General features: G+C 40.7%; 1 protein-coding gene across 1 annotated transcript in view; it reads left to right on the top strand.

Annotated features, from left to right (window-relative positions):
- The first annotated feature begins 515 nt into the window (after positions 1–515).
- Positions 516–17072, top strand: part of RAB21 (RAB21, member RAS oncogene family) — a 41358-nt gene continuing 24801 nt past the window's right edge. The window contains exon 1 of the mRNA XM_075551272.1: positions 516–945. Within this exon, the coding sequence (XP_075407387.1) occupies positions 793–945 (153 nt within the window). The 5' untranslated portion in view covers positions 516–792. The remainder of the gene's footprint in view (positions 946–17072) is intronic.

The following is a 17072-nucleotide window of genomic DNA, read 5'->3' as shown; positions in this document are numbered from 1 at the left end:
CACTCGAAACAAACATATAAAACTCACTGCCATTGAGTCAATTGTCACGCAATGCCACCCTTCAGGTCAAAGCAAATCAGCACCTTTGAGCATCTTTGCAATCCGGCAGGTTGCTACGAGTTGGAATCGACCTAACAAGTCTCCCGCGAGCTGAAAGCCCTGCGGGCTCTGAAACGCTGACCGCGCACCTAGCCCAAGGCCGAACCCACTGAGTTATTAGCCTCGCGAATATTCCCAGGACCAGAACGACGTGGGGGGGCTGTTCAACGTTCCACCTGAGCCGTGCTTTTGCCTCCCGAGACTGCTCCCTTCGTTCTGCAGGCTCTTTCCCCCGGAGGGTGGCGGAGGCAGGCGGGCAGCGGCGGCCACCACCTAGAATCTCCGCGTCCCTCGGGAGCTCCACCCACGGAAGAGGCCCCGGAGGCCCCGCCCCCCGAAGCCCCGCCCGCGCCCGGATGCATTCCTCCGGCCCCGGCGCCAGCCAGCGCTGGGCCGCGGCGGTCACGTGACGTCGCGTGTGACGTAGGAGGAAGGAGACGCCATTAGAGGGAGGCGGAGAAGGCACCCTCTTCGCTCTTTTCCTCGGGTGTTCCTGACGCGCTTGCCCGGGCGCTTCGCTCCCGGACTTGACTGGAGTCGGCCGGGCGGCGCTGTGAGGAGGGGCGCGGACGGCGCGCGGCGTCCGCAGGGCCGGGCCGGAGGGAGCTGCGTGCGCGTCGGCGGTGAAGGTGCTGCCGGGGCTGAGGGCAGCGCGGCGCGGCTCCGGGGCTCCGGCGGCGGGGAAGCGACGGCATGGCTGCGGCCGGCGGCGGCGGCGGGGCGGCGGCGGGGCGAGCCTACTCGTTCAAGGTGGTGCTGCTGGGCGAAGGCTGCGTGGGGAAGACGTCGCTGGTGTTGCGCTACTGCGAGAACAAGTTCAACGACAAGCACATCACCACGCTGCAGGTGCGGACGTGGAGGGCGGCCCGGGCTTTTCCGGGGTGTGAGCGTCGCCGCCGTGGCCCCCGGAGCGCGGCAAGCGCATCTCCGGCCTGTCACTGGCGCCTTGGGCTTGCGGTTCTCGTCCGCGAACCCGCGTGTCGGTCGGCGGGGAGACAGTGTGGGAAGGGCCCCGAAAAGCCCCCGGTGCTCTCCCGGCGGTGACGTGCGCGGCGGGGTACCCCCTCCGCTGGGCGAGTTTCCCCCGGAGATGCGCTTCCGCGTGGGCCCCAGGTGCCTTCGCCCCCCGGGCTCCGAGCGTCAACCCGTTTTCTTCCTTTTGGAATTAGGAACTTGGCCGAGGGGTTGAGTTTTGCGAACTAGGTGATTTGTAACTTAGGCGCTTACTGATGACTAAGTGTTTATGCAAGTTCCATTTTGTCCTGTCTGCAAGTAACGTTCCGATTGGCGAAACGTCCCCCTCTGAAGGGTTTTTGAAAGGACGCCTTGCTTCTGCGGGTTCCGCCGTTCTTTGCTGCCGGGTGTGACTGGAGGGTCACTCCGACGAAGCTGGTCGGCCGCATGGAAACATGATGGAAATAATTGGTCCCCCAAAGAAAGCTTTGTGGGTGATGGTATTAAAGAGTTTAAAAATGTAACAATTATTACTTGACAGCCAAGGGAGGTCTTTGAGGGCGTTGTAAATCCCTTTCTTTACCCACAAGAAATCAGTTTGCTTGTGTTGAAAGAAAAATCCAACTTGATCCATTTTGTCAGAGGCAGGAAAGTCTACCTCCATGGTTTACCTAGCTGTTTGACCTAGGCAAGTTTCTTGAATAATCCGTGCCTGAATTTCTTTGTTAAAATATGAGCATAATTGTAGCCCCTACATGATAGGATAGCTGTTTAAGGGAAAGTATGTATGAAAGCCCTTAGGTCCAGTGGTTCTCATTCTTCCTCATGCCTCAACCCTTTAATACAGCTCATGTTGTGGTAAGCCCCCCTCCCCCATAAAATTATTTTCGTTGCTACTTCATCACTGTAATTTTGCTACTGTTACGAATCGGAGACCCTCGTGAAAGGGTCGTTTGATCCCCCGAAAGGGTCGTGGCCCACAGGTTGAGAACCGCTGCCTTAGTACCTGATCCAGTGTAAGTTCTCTGTATTTATTGTTACTATTTCAGATGTTCATTAGATCCTAATTAGTGATTGTATAAGGTGTAAGAACATGGATGCTATTTAAAAGAACACCCAGTCTCCTAATTGTTGTGACATTTGATGTTTGGTGCTATTATTAAACTACTGAGTCTAGAATTTACAAAGATGCCCAGCTTCTGATTCCATGTTCTATTTTTACTCCTTGTAAAGCAAATGGAAATAACAGGAAACTGCGCCCCCCCCCTTCTTCTTAAAATGCTTGTAAAAGAGCACTTATAAAGTTTTAACAATTTATGGTCATTATTTTGAATATCCCTAGTGAGAGACATTTGTAGTATAAATACTTATAACCATTTGGTTGTTTTCAAATTCATTGGGTATAGGAAAAGGCTAACATTCAGTGAGTTCTTTACTGTACAAATTACATCTTACAATAGTCTTTAAGGTGGATCATTTTATTAGAACCATTATTACAGATAAGGAAACCAAACTTCCTGCCATTGAGCCCTTGCTGAGCCAGAGCGACTCTATAGGACAGGGGAGAGCTCCCCCTGTGAGTTTCTGGAGACTAACTGTTTACAGGATTAGAAAGCCCTGTCTTTCTCCCTTGGTGACTGGTGGTTTTGAACTTGAGACCTTGCTGATTTCAGACCAGTGTGTCACCACTATGCCACCAGGCCACCAGATGAGGAAGCAGACTGGGTTAAAGTGATTGATTTTTCTGGCATCACAGTAAGTCATGGTGTTTAAGTGCTACAAATTCAGATTTGAAGCTCGATGTGATTTTCGATCTTGAACAATTAACTTACAGTCTCTGGATATTGGTATACAACCCCTTTAGCATTTTTCCCAGTGCTACAGATTTACCATAAAGAAGAAAGCCATTGTAATTGAATTATTTTTAAATGATAATTAACCCTTCAACCTAAAAATTATTCCTTCATGGTGACTTCTAAAAATATCCTGAAAGCTGAAAGTTAAGAATTGTAAACATCTGAGAGAAAAGCCAAAAAGAGGGTGAATTTATGATAGCTTTTCTGAATCAAAGAAGTAGTATTAATATTAATACTCATGGAACTGATCAGAGTGTTTGGTTTATATAAGGAAACTGAAAAGTTCATGGAAAAATGGAAATTAAAAGACAGTAATGAAATTTTTTCCATGAGCTCTCTTTTAAGCCCCTTTGTATTACAGAATTGAGGCTTTTGTAGCACACCAGTGTATAGTATCAGTACTGAAGCCAAATTCTCTTTCTTACATATTTGTCTCATCTTTCCTAAGCTTCCCTCTCCCCCCAGAGAACTTTGACCAATGAGTCAACTTTGTATGGTTTTGATTTTCAAATGGAGGGGAAATCTGTTTCTGTATCTTATATCAGAAGATACAATCTTGCCCACAAAGCTTAACTTTGTAAACTACACATTTACAAAGTACACTCTTAAGTGTTTGTATGTTAGGTAATCTTAAGACTGACTAGAATCTGAAAGAGTTTATGGTTCACTGCTTTAGTCTCCTGTCTAATATTCCCATTAAATGATTGCCCATTTTTGTTTGAACATCTTAGAGTGAGAAGAGCTGATATAAAAAATGAGAAACTCACACTATCCCATTTATTTTTAGAAAGGACTTATATGTTGTTGCTTGCTTGCTTTTCATTTAGAAACTTTTAATTATGAATTAGGTAGGGTGTGCATTTCAAATCATTTTTGTATTCAACAATTAAGCAATTTATGAAACATCCTAAAAGCTTGCAGTATCCTCCCCATTTTGCCCTTTTTTCCCCCTCCTCTCCCTTTTGTAGGCTATTCCCCTTCACCTAAGTTAACACAGAGACAGGACTACTTTTTAGTAAGTTTTTCCATGTATCAAGAAAGCCAAAATCTGTGTCCCTGGAGTTGTAGTGCTAGTTCTACCATCTGAATCTTGGTTTCAAATGACATCTTCTGATGGTTGAAGGTAGAGCTCACATTCATTTTAGTCTTCTTTTGGGTAAGCGGCTCTGGTCCCTTTAACTGGATTTCTTATGACATTTCTTAAGATCCTTTCATCACTTTGCTACCTCTTTTAGACACCACTCTTAGCTTGTCTTCCTGTTCTTGACGCACTGAGCTGTAAAAGGGATTCCTTGTGTAGTTTAGTGGAACATCGACATATGCAGGCTGTCTGCCCTATTGAGAATTCTTTTCTGAAAGTTAAGTTGGAAAAAGATTCTATAAGCTTTAGGGACAGCAAATTACGTAACTCAGCTTAGTCTTGTTTCCTCATCTGTATAGTGAGGTTAATAAAACTAGTTTACCTCATAGGTTGTTGTAAGAAGTCTCAAAAGATTCTGTGAACTATCACATTGATTAACACTGAGCTTGCGGACAGTGTATTAATACTGGGTTTAGTCTTTTGCTTTAAAAAATTATCCCTCAAATTCTCTGCTTTTTTGCCATTAAAAACAAAAAAATCCCTAATATTTTTTACTCTAAACTTGTCCTTGCTTCAACAGTTAAGCCTACTAATGCCCTTTCAAATCTTGATTTTAAAATTTAAGAAACACTGATTGCACCTCTTTGTGTCAAGCATTGCATTGGATCCTAGGCCTGGGCTGCAAAGAAAAGTAAGGCATGATCCCTAATGTCCGGATTAAGTATCCATTTTTAATTTGTTACCTAGAAAGTTGATAAGAATGCCTTCAATGTTCTTATCTGGTTTATAATAAAGATGTTAAGGTAAATAAGAAGGCACATACAGAACTATGCAGCAAGTCTTACTATAATCCAGAAACACATGACCAGAAGTGCATAAATCCTTAGTGTAGAACCTTAGAGTGGAGAGTTTTTGTTTTTGTTTTCTCAGATTACATCTTGTCTTTCCTCTTGAATGAGAATTGCAGTTTTTAGCAGGGTGTGTTAGTCTCAGTACTTGAGAGAAACAAATCCACAGAAACTCATGTATAAGAGAGAGTTTTATATAAAGATTAAGTGCACATAAGAAAACATCCCAACCCAGTGCTCCCCAAGCCCACAAGCCCTACTTGTCTGGCACCAATTCACAAAGTCTTCCTCCATCTCACAAAACATACACAATGACCCTGACTGCCGGAGGAAAGTCGAGCATTCCAGTGCTGGCAGGGGTCTCCACACGGTTGCTCCAGCACCCAGGGCTGCATCGGCTTAGGTCCATGTGGGGTCTCTTCAGGGATATCTTACAGGAAATGAGCCTTCCCAGCTGAAGCAGGGAACTGGCTAAGGCAGCTGCACCCTGGTCGGACCATCACAAAACAAGAGACCCGAGAACTAGAAAGGTGAGGCTCACTGAGCCATTTATCCCTCTGCCCTTCAATTAATCCCACATGTGTTTATCGGCCAGGGTATTACACATATTAATGAAGTAGAAGCAGAAAACCCCTTAAGACCATGAGCTACTACCTCCACACTCAAACTCACTGCCATTGATCCAATTCCAACTCATAGTGAACATGCAGGACAGGGTAGAATTACCCTTTGGGGTTTCTGAGACTAGCTCTTTACAGGCTTTCTTCCTGAAGAGCTACTGGTAGTTTCAAACTGCTGACTATACAGTTACCAGACCAATGCCTAACCACTTCACCGCCCTGACTCCTGATGAGCCACTACCTAGTGGGCACAAGTCTTCAATGAAAGTGGTTATTCCAGCATTAAAAATTTCCTAACTTTTTTTGCCTTTAGCCACATCAATCTGAACCACAGGATATCATGAGATGCCTTGTCAAATATTTGAAGCAGACAATATATATTTATATGGATCTTTAAAGAGAAAGAACTTTTGAAGTTAAACTTGGATTTGAATTTTGATTCCCAACTTCATAGACATTATGATCATGGCATTCATAAATTGGATTTTATTTTAATATCATAATTGGATTCAAAACATGAGACAATTTCCCTTATAGTATTTTTATTTGCATAGAGAGCCATCATCATAAAAGCACCTAGTGCAGTATCTGACACATATATGCTTAATATTTTCTGTTACTTGATTGTGTACATGCTATTTATTTTGTTTCATGATAACTTAATCCACAAGGCAATGGGACTAATTGAAAATTGTTTTGAGACCATACATCGTCTCTTCAGAAGCCACTACATTTATAGATTGGTGGTATTTGTTGTGATTTGATATTTTAGCAGTGCTTCCTTTTCTCAGAGCTCCTCTTAGGTTGGTTATAGTTTTTGAAGCATTCTCGTAGCTAAGCATTCTGAGAACTTCATATCCTTTGACAAGTTTGGGAAACCTGAATTCATATCCTGATGATGTAACTCTCCACAAGATAAAAATGAGGCTTTTTGTTCCTGGAAAGATTTATGGCCAAGTACCCGTCCCACTTTGCCCTGTAGGGTCGCCATGAATCAGAATCCACTTGATAGCTGTGCATTTTTGAATATCCACACTCTCGGAAGGAGTGAGTTACTGTTTTTTGTTTGATATTTATTAAATTATTACTGAATATAGGCAATTAAATTTAATAAATATTTCAAAACTTAGCAAGCATTATGCTTGCTTTGGGATATAAAGAGGAACAAGCCAGGGTCTTTCTCTTGCCTTCATGAGACTTCTAGTGAAAGACATCAGTTCAGTAGGGGAACTGGCTCCTTTAATCATTTTGTCTGAGCATTGCATGAAGGAAAATAGTGTTATTCTGAATTTAGTCTAACATTGCATTGTTGTTGTTAGGTGCCGTTGAGTCGGTCTGACTCATTTTAGCGACAACAGAACACCACGCCAGTGGGTCCTTGGCCATCCTCACAACTGCCTTAGGACTGTAGCCAGTGGGTCAGTCCGTCTCTTTGAGGGCCTTCTCTTTTTCATTGCTCCTTCACTTTACCAAGCATGTTGCCCTTCTCCAAGGACTAGTCTTTCCTGATAACGTGCTCTAAGTATGTGAAATGAAGTCTTGTCATCCTTGTCTCTAAGGAGCATTCTGGCCGTCCTTCTTTTGCTGTACTACTTTCAAGACAGATCTGTTGGTTCTTTTGGCAGTTCATGATACTTTGAAGATTCGGCTTCCTTATTGCATATGAAGCAGTTGAAAATACCATGGCTCGGGGCAGCTGCACCTTCGTTCTCAAAAGTAGCATCATTTGTTGTTGAAAAGTACAGGAGGTCTCGTGCAGCTAACTTCTTACCCAGTGCAATGTGTAACATTACATTAACCATCTATTAATTTTCCTTGCCTTTATTATTAAATGATTGTGCCTTTGGTTATAACCACCTCCTCTTTCTCTCTGCTCCTATGTGATCACTTCCTTTGTTTTACACCCACACCCCTTTTCTTTTTCCTGTAGTAAAAGTACTTTTTTTTTTGCTTACGTAAAAACAAAATTTATAGTCATAAAATCTTCCCTTTTAGAGTACTACTTATGGAATTCTACCTATCTGTCTGCCTCCTGAAGCTTCCTCAGGAACCAGTCATTTGATTGATTAGTGAAGCAGTGCTGTAAGGTTACCTATTGACAGTTTGACAAATGGGGAACCTAACACTGAAATTGAACTTCTGAAGTTGCACAAATAGTAATGGTGTACCATTGTTTTCTTTCTTTCTTTTTTTAACCATTGTGTTCTTAAGCCAAGTCTACTACCTTTAAAAATAAAAATCTTTTAACTGCGACAGAGCCCTTCAGTAAGTATGGTCAACTCAGGAAACAATTGCCTAGTCCCATTAGGCTTTATACTGCTTTCTTCATTTTTCCATACCTTTCTATGTGCAAGGTGGGCACATAAGTATTTACTGCCCAAATGATTAATAAAATATTTGTTGGCCATTAAAAAAAATCTTTAATTTTGTAGGGAAGATTTGGCATTCAGATTCTAGGGGATGGTTTACAGTTTTCATCACAGTCTCTGGCCTAGAAAGCATAGTTCCTTGTTTGTAACGTTAATATTTTGAATATCTGAAATACCTTATAAGTAGCTCTAGAAGCCACATCAATGTTGATTCAGGCAATTCATTATAATATCTTTATAAAGTATATTGTGAAATTTTATTCTTCCCACAATATTTTACTAGATGCATTTGGACTATAAGAGGTACTCGGGTATGTAAACAAATGTGGTGAAGAAAGCTGATGGTGCCCGGCTATCAAAAGATACAGAGTCTGGGGTCTTAAAGGCTTGAGATAAACAGGCGGCCATCTAGCTAAGAAGCAACAAAGCCCACATGGAAGAAGCACACCAGCTGTGTGACCACGAGGTGTCGATGGGATCAGGTATCAAAAGAACAAAAAAATCTTATCATTGTGAATGAGAGGAAGTGTGGAGTGGAGACCCAAAGCCCATCTATAGGTAACTGGACAACCCCTTATGAAGAAGGGTCATGGGGAGAAGAGCCAGTCAGGGTGCAGTGTAGCACCAATGAAACATACAACTTTCCTCTAGTTCTTTAATACTTATCCCCACCCCCCATTATCATGATATCAATTGTACCTTACAAAGCTGGTTAGACCAGAGGATGTACACTGTACAGATAAAAGCTGGAAACACAGGGAATCCAGGAGGGATAAAACCCCTCAGGACCAATAATGAGAGGAGCGATACCAGGAGGGTAAGGAGAACAGTGATCTACATATAACCCCCTCCCAGGGGGATGGACAACAGAAAAGTGGGTGAAGGGAAACATCGATCAGTTTAAGACATGACAATAATAATTTATAAATTATCAAGGGTTTTTGATGGAGGGAGGGCGGGGGAGGGTGGAGGAAAGTGAGCTGATAGCAAGGGCTCAAGTAAAAAGAAAATGTTTTGAAAATGATGATGGCAACAAATGTACAAATGTGCTTGACACAATGGATGGGTATGTCAATTATGATAATAGTTGTCAAGCCCCCAATAAAATCATTTAAGAATTCTCACATTCTAAAATTGTGGAGATTTGATAGTACATGTCTACTTGATTGTACAACTCTGATAATTGAATTGTGTGGTGTGTGAAATATATGCCAATAAACTTATTTTAAAGGGAAAAAAGGATAGGTACTTTTGTTCCCCTAAAGACTTTTCTGGAATTGTGACTATGAATCCGTAATATATTAGCATTTGATGTCTGACTACAATTTTCTGTTTTGTGCTTTCAACTATTCCTTAGTGGGCCTGGTGGTCTAGTGGGTTGCACAGTGGGCTGCTAGCCCTGAGCTAGGAGTTGGAACTCACCAGTCACTGAAGGAGAAAGACAGCTTTCTGCTCTCTTAAAGAGTGACAGCCTTGGAAACCCAAAGGACCTATTTTGTTCTGTTGTGTGAGGTCACTCAGAGTCAGAATCAGCTCAGTGGCAGTGAGGTTGGGTTTTTTTGGGTTTTTTTTAGTTTTTTTTTTTAATTACCATGCCATAAAGTTGATTATCCTGTTAAGGCACTTCTCTATGGACTTGAACTTCCAACTAAATGTGTTAACTGTGTGCTGTACTCAGAGTCTCAGACGTACTCCTTAGAAGTGATTCTGGCTGTCCTTTGAAAGGTTTTTACTGTATTCTAAACTGGTTATCCCCTTTTAGAAGCTAAGAGTAAGAAATGTAGAAGTACACCAACACCTTCAAAGTTTTCTTCTCTGAACCAAATACCAAATCCACTGCCTTCAAGGCAATTCCAAGTCACAGTGATCCTAGAGGACAGCAGAACTGCTCATTATGGTTTCCCAAGCTAAGTTTTTGGTAGGAACAGTCAGCCTCTCTCTCATGGAGTGGATGGTATTGTGATCTTGAACCACAGACCTTGCTCATTGCCAGCTTCATGCTTAACCTGCCGCACCACCAGGGTACCTTGATTTTCTGATAGCTAATTTTTATTACCGTGCCACAGAGGACTAATTAATAAACTATCTGCTTGAATTCTGCCAGATCTTTAGGACTAGAAGTATTAGTAGACACTTAAAATACCTAGTCTATAAACAGTGTTAGAGAGTCTACATATGCTCACTTATATATCCCTACCTATTTTTTTAAATTTAATAAATCTTTTTATTGGGGCTCATACAACTCATCACAATCCATACATACATCAATTGAGTAAAGCACCCTTATACATTCGTTGTCCTCGTCATTCCCAAAATTCACCTTCCACTTGGGTTCCTGGAATCAGCTCGTTTTCCTTTTTTTCCCTCCCCCTCCCTCCCCACTCCCCCCTCCCCCTGCACCTTATTAATGAAAGTCTTGTTTAACTTAGTAATTAATAAATAAAAACAGGGTAGTATGAGGGACCCTCAAAAAGTTCTGGGAAAAAGTTGCTTTCTTTCAATTCCATTTTTCTTTTGTTTTCAATTCCTTTTTTTTTTTTTAGTGTTACTGGGTTGTTTTTTTAAACATTTTATTAGGGGCTCATACAACTCTTATCACAATCCATACATATACATACATCAATTGTATAATGCACATCTGTACATTCTTTGCCCTAATCATTTTCTTTTTTTACATTTTACTAGGGGCTCATACAACTCTTATCACAATCCACACATATACATACATCAATTGTGTAAAGCACATCCATACATTCTTTGCCCTAATCACTCTCAAAGCATTTGCTCTCCACTTAAGCCCTCTGCATCAGGTCCTCTTTTTTTTTCCCCTCCCTCCCCGCTCTCCCCCTCCCTCATGAGCCCTTGATAATCCACAGATTGTTATTTTGTCATATCTTGCCCTATCCGGAATCTCCCTTACCCCCCTTCTCTGCCGTCCATCTCCCTGGGAGGAGGTCACATGTGGATCCTTGTAATCAGTTCCCCCTTTCCAACCCACTCACCCTCCACTCTCCCACCCTGAGAGAAGGTATCACCCACTCTGGATTCCCTGTGCCTCCAGCTCCCATATGCACCAGTGTACAACCTCTGCCCTATCCAGTCCTGCAAGGTAGAATTCGGATCATGGTAGTTGGGGGGAGGAAGCATCCAGGATCTGGGGGAAAGCTGTGTTCTTCATCGGTACTACATCACACCCTGACTGACCCATCTCCTCTCCTAAACCCCTCTATGAGGGGATCTCCAGTGGTCGACATTTGGGCCTCGGGTCTCCACGCTGCACTTCCCCCTTCATTCACTATGGTGTGTGTGTGTGTATGTGTGTATATATATATAATATATATATATATATATATATTTTTTGCATGATGCCTTATACCTGGTCCCTTTGGCACCTCGTGATCGCACCGGCTGGTGTGTTTCTTCCATGTGGGCTTTATTACTTCTGAGCTAGTTGACCCCTTGTTTCAATTCCATTTTCTATGAGCTTTTTGAAACCCCCCTTTTATTTAAATCACTCACAATTCAATTACTATGTTGTTTTCAATATTATATTTTCAACATTATATAATACTGTTTTTGATATTTTGCCTTACCAGTAGTTTACACAAAGAGAATAAATTATTCTACTTACAAAGAACCAAAGAAATTGATGAAACAAAGTATACAAGACATTCATTTGGTAGACCTAATTTTTTATTATTTTTCACCTTTTCTTAAAAAATATTTTTCCCCACAAGTCATCCATTATTATTTTAGGCAAGATGCTGAATAAATAAGCATCGGGTGCAGATAACAGCCTAAGCTATGAGGTTTTGTTTGTTTTAATCAAAGTTTGAAAGAAGACATTACTGGTGTTAGATAAGGTAGTGGTGGTACATCTCAGGGCCTGTATGAAGAGGGTAGAAAATGTACCATGACTTTGATCCTTGTGCCTACCCTGAGAATGTTTGAGGAGGTATGTAGTCCAAGTACACTTACCATCTAAGTGGAGGGTTCCCAGCTTAGGTAATGCATTTGTATACTCATGCACACAGAAAGACAAACTGAGAGTGAAACAAGTCAGCAGTGAGAAAAGCAGTGGGGATGCAGACAGGCTTCCACCCACTGCTCTGAGCTGTCTGACCTTGGGTGAGTCATTGTATTCAATTACCTTTTAATACTGTTTTTTCAAAAACTTTGAAACTCCTTCATACTTCTTTAGTCTCAGGTATATACCTATAAATTGGGGCTAATTAACCACTTCATGGAGTTGTTAACATTAAAAGATAAAACCCCCAAGTTCAGTGTTTCACACACAGGATTTACTTTTTTTACCCACCGTCCTCCATTGGTAGAACTTTTGAATTGCTGTGTCTCAATGCCATTCTCCCCTCCTCCCAAGAATGGGCTTTCCCATTAGGACGTGAGCCACGGGTTTTTCATTCTCTGGGAGTGTACAGAGATGGTTTTTGGTGTTTGCATGACTCGTTTTCTTTACAGTGAGTGGACTCATAGGTTTCATCAGATTCAGAATGAAGTTCACGATTACTGTAACTTTCCATTCCCTGCTCTGTTCTAGTTTAACCTAACAGCTGCCTAAGAATAACTATTATAATCACAAATAATATTTTAGTAGTCTGGTCAAATTAAGTATGCCTTGTAAAAGCCATACTCATTGCTGTCAAGTCAGTTTTAATTCTTAGTAACTCTGCCCAATAGGATTTCCAAGAATGTATGTATTTTCAGAATCTGACTAACATTTTTTCCCCACCAAATAGCTGGTGACTTCAAACTACCAACTTTCAGTTAGCATTCCAAGCCCTTAAACCACTGCATCTCAGGATTCTTTTTCTTCATTTGAGTGAATTAAAAAAATTAAAAAGTAAATTTCAGCAGTTTGACTTCTGCTGTCTTGTAGTTTTTTGAGGGAGCATCAGAAAGTTCATGAACAATTCCATTTTCTTTTAATTCCATTTTTCATAAACCGTTTGAAGCTCCTAAATATAACGTCTTTCAGTTCTAGTCTCAAAATATTCTAAAATAGAAGGTGCTTACTCTTTTAAGATCATATTTATAAAATATTAAAATGTAGGATGCATATAAAATCAGATGATGTATATTACAGAAGTAATCTTTCCATATTGTTGGGCTTAATGTTTCTCATGGGTGAGGAGGGGAAGAAGATTAAGTAGGCTTTCTCTGATAACGTGTGGTACTTGTGTTTAAAATATTTGAGTTAAAAATAATGTATAAAGAAACTTATGGAAACATATCTCTTATATCAGCTTAAGCTGATCTGTCTAGGTGTATATTGTAGTTGGGTTTATCTGCAATAGCAATTGTTACATGTCTCCTCTGAGCAGGTATAGAGATATTGTGGTTCTTTTCCGTCTAGATAAGAAATATGATTTCAAGTCTCAAATTGCACAGTTGTTAGAGCTGGGTCTAGAACCAGGCTACTTGGATTCAAATCTCATTCCATTACTTAAAGTGACGCTGTGTAAGATACTTAACCTGCCCTGTGTCTCAGTTTTCACATCTGTAATATTTAGTTAATTATATCTGCTTCACAGGATGTTAGGAGGATTAAACGATAAGCTCTTAGAACACTGGTTTATTGTTAAGACTATAGTGTTATATATGTAACATGAAATCGAGTTGAACCAGAAGATTTACCCTTATGAAGATAACTTAGAGTACAGAGCAGTATATGCTGTGTATTATAAGATTAGGTTCCCTAAAATTTCAGGATAGAGAATTTCAGTACAGATTGTGTGTGGGGCAGTATAAGAAAATTTAAAATTTCAAGGAAGATGTCATGAGCAGGATTTGGATAGATGGACTTGAGACGGGGGAAACAAGAATAAGGCCTAGTTAGAGGGGGGTTTATGAACAGACAGAATAGGAAGAAGTCAGAGAGTGAGTAGAAACCTAATGGGAACTATGTTAGAATGATAGCTGATGGGACCAAATTGTGGAGGTCCTTGCTTAACAAAGGTTTTGAGATGTTTTAGATCATTTTACCCCGTAAAAAGAAGCTTATGGATGATTTTTAAAAAGTGCTTAACACAGTACCTGGCACCGAGTAAGCATTCATTAAATGTTACTAGTATTAGCAATAGCAGTAGACATGATTTTGTAGTATTTCACTGTGTGGATGCATTTGTATGTTAACTGATTCCCTATTGATGGACACTTAGGTTACTTACTTTAATATGTAGATTTTATTATAATCTACACTAATGATAAAATCATTTTGTATATTCACGGTTCTGTAGGTGTGCCTTAATATTTCTTAAATTCATTGTAATGTGATGATACATTTCAAGGGGACTGTAGAAAGGAAGTATAGGAGCTTCACTGGCTCCAGTGTATTCCCCTCTGCTAGGAAATCTCTACAAAGAGATGATTATAATGATAGCTGCTACCAAAACAAAATAAACTCCCTGCCGTTGAGTTGATGCTGGTTCGTAGTAACCCTACTGGGCAGTGTAGAAGTGTCCCTGTGAGTTTCTGAGATTGTTACTCTTTACGGGAGTAGAAAGAGTGGCTTTCTCCCAAGGAACAAGTTGGTCATTTCGAACTTGTGATCTCGGCTGTTTTAATCAATAAAATGATTGGGAAATAAAGAACTTATTAGGGAACCTGCCTATGAACTATAATATTTTTAATTTAAATTTTATATTAGGCTTTGTGAAGATAATTTGGCATTTATGGGAGAGCAGAGTGAAGAGAGACCAGAGGTTTTTACATTATGATAAAAGACTGTGGTTAAAAAAAGAAGACTGTGGTAGTAGAACTCCAGAGGAAGATAGGAGTGACACCAGAGGAAAAGAATCCCTATTTTTAAGATTTTAGACCTCAGTAACTGTGAAATTCATTTCAAAGCACTAAAGTGGGAATGTGAGGTATGTAAGGAAGACTAGAGACATCTACATTGGCCTAACCATTAAGTATTTGGATAGGATTCAAGTTTTTAATTTCTTTTCCATAGCATTGATATTGAAACCATGAAAATATTTGAGCTTAAATAAATTACACAGTAAATAGCAAAGTGGAAATTCAGTTCCATGACTACATTCTTCAAAGTTCACATGCTTAGCTCCTATGTTACATGAGTCATAGAAACCTTTTCTTCACATTTACTGATATTGTATATATTTGCTCTAATTTTCTAAGTTATTTCTTTCATTATTTAACCCTTCTCTGTATAGCTTTTGTTTGTTTAATAAAATATGAGTTGTGTAGCTTGGACTTTGACAGTGGACGTCCTGAATTCAGTCCCATCTTTGCCATTGTTGTCTATCTTGGATTCTAATCACTAAATCCAGTGACTTTTTCATAATCTAATTTTCTTTGGTGTGCTGATAGCAAACAAACAAAAACCTTTCTGAAATCTAGATTCCTACTGTTTCAGTAGTAACTTACCATTCCAACTTTCACTGGTCTTACCTTCCTTCTCTGTATTTCCTTCCGTTTGTTGTTGTTGTTGGGTGTGCTCGGACTCGTAGTGACCCAATATGACAAAATAGAACTTCCCCGTAGTATTTCTAGGCTGTAGTCTTATGAAAGCAGATTGCCAAGTCTTTTCTTCTGTAGCGCCCCAATGGGTAGGTTCAATCACCAACCTTTAGGTTAGCAACCAAGCACTTAATCATTGGGTCTCTTGGGTTCCTTTATTTGCTAAAAGTTAACACTCAAATGTTCCTACATCGAAGCATCTCTGAACTCTATTCTCTGTTCATTTTAAAGTATGACAACTAGTTCTGTATTCTGAGAATAGCTCCTTTTCATTAACGCTTGTTTCTCTTTTCACTTTCTTGTGGTTTAGTTCAGGCTTCCTATCTCTCTATTTTGAAGTAGCCTTATGTTTCCAAGAACTAGTCCTATCCTTTCCGATCCAAACTGTACTTACCCTAAAATACAAGTTGCCTCCTAACGTACAAGCATTTCCCCACAGCTTAAATACCCTTTAATGCTTCCCATTGTCAATAATATAATGAGTTAAAAGATAATAGAATTTTTCTACAAACTTTTTGAAGCCACTGTTTACTAACAGTTATTCGTTAGGATATGGCTTAGTTAACTAGTGCTCTATAACAGAAATACCACAAGTGGATAAATTTATTCTCTCACCAGTTAGGAGGCTAGCAGTCCAAATTCAGGGTATAAACTCTATGGAAAGGCTTTCCTCTGTTGGCCCTAGGGGGAAGGTCCTTGTCTCCTTTTAACATCTGCAGGCTTGGCATCCCTTGGAAGATGTCTCTGTGTGGTATCAGTCTTCTGGGTCTAGGGGCCTCCCAATTTGGGACCCTTAGTCCAACGGACATACCCCACTTTTGGATTTTCTTTCTTGGTGGCAGTAGGTCCCTCCTATCTCTGCTAGATTGTACAATCTGTTTTATATCCTAAAAGAGATTGACTCAAGATACAACCTCATCTTGTAAATTGTTTCCTGTCTCATTAACAGCATATAGATTAAGAATGACAATACCTAGGATAGATTACCAAATGGACTAAATTGCATAATACTGAGAATCATGGCCCAGCCAAATTGACATTTATGTTGTTAGGTGCCAGTGAGTCAGTTCTGTTTCATAGTAACCCTGTGTGTAAAACATCTCCCAGTTCTGGATCAACTTCACAATTGATAAGGTGTTAAGCTCGTTGTTGCAGTTATTGCAGTTCCGGTGTCAAACCATCCTTTTGAGAGCCTTCCCTGTTTTTTGCTGCCACTCTGTCAAACATGATGTCCTTATCTGAAGACTAGTCTCTTCTGATAACATGTCCAAGGTCTGTTAGACAAATTTTCATCATGTTTGCTTCTAAGGAGCATTCTGGCTGTACTTCTTCCAAGATAAGTTTGTTTGTTCTTTCGGCAGTACATGTTTGTGAGCTTGGGTTTTAGAGAAGCAAAACCAGTGGCATTTGTATATACAAGGAGAATGATTTATATCAAGGAATGGCTTACACAGTGGTAGGAATAGGTAAGTCCATCTGGTTCATGTCAGGCTTCTCCTGACTCGTGTAAGGTGAGAACAAGGACCATGAAGCATAGACCGCGCACCAGGTAAAGGCTGGTGGATACAGAGATACCCACTGTCAGTAGTTTGCTGGCCTTCCTGGGATTGGCAGGTAGAGCAAGAGGAGACCAAGGAACCAGAGGCGGCAAGATCCATTGCCTGCAGATTGTGGAAGGCCAAAGAGGATTTGACCCAGCTAGGACTCCCTCTCTTAGACAAAAAGACTTGTGACACCAAAGAGAC

The sequence above is a fragment of the Tenrec ecaudatus genome, chromosome 6 (genome assembly GCF_050624435.1).
Source record: "Tenrec ecaudatus isolate mTenEca1 chromosome 6, mTenEca1.hap1, whole genome shotgun sequence".
Classification (NCBI taxonomy): domain Eukaryota; kingdom Metazoa; phylum Chordata; class Mammalia; order Afrosoricida; family Tenrecidae; genus Tenrec; species Tenrec ecaudatus.
The sequence above is the reverse complement of the archived record's forward strand: the minus strand, read 5'-3'. Positions and strand labels throughout refer to the sequence as shown.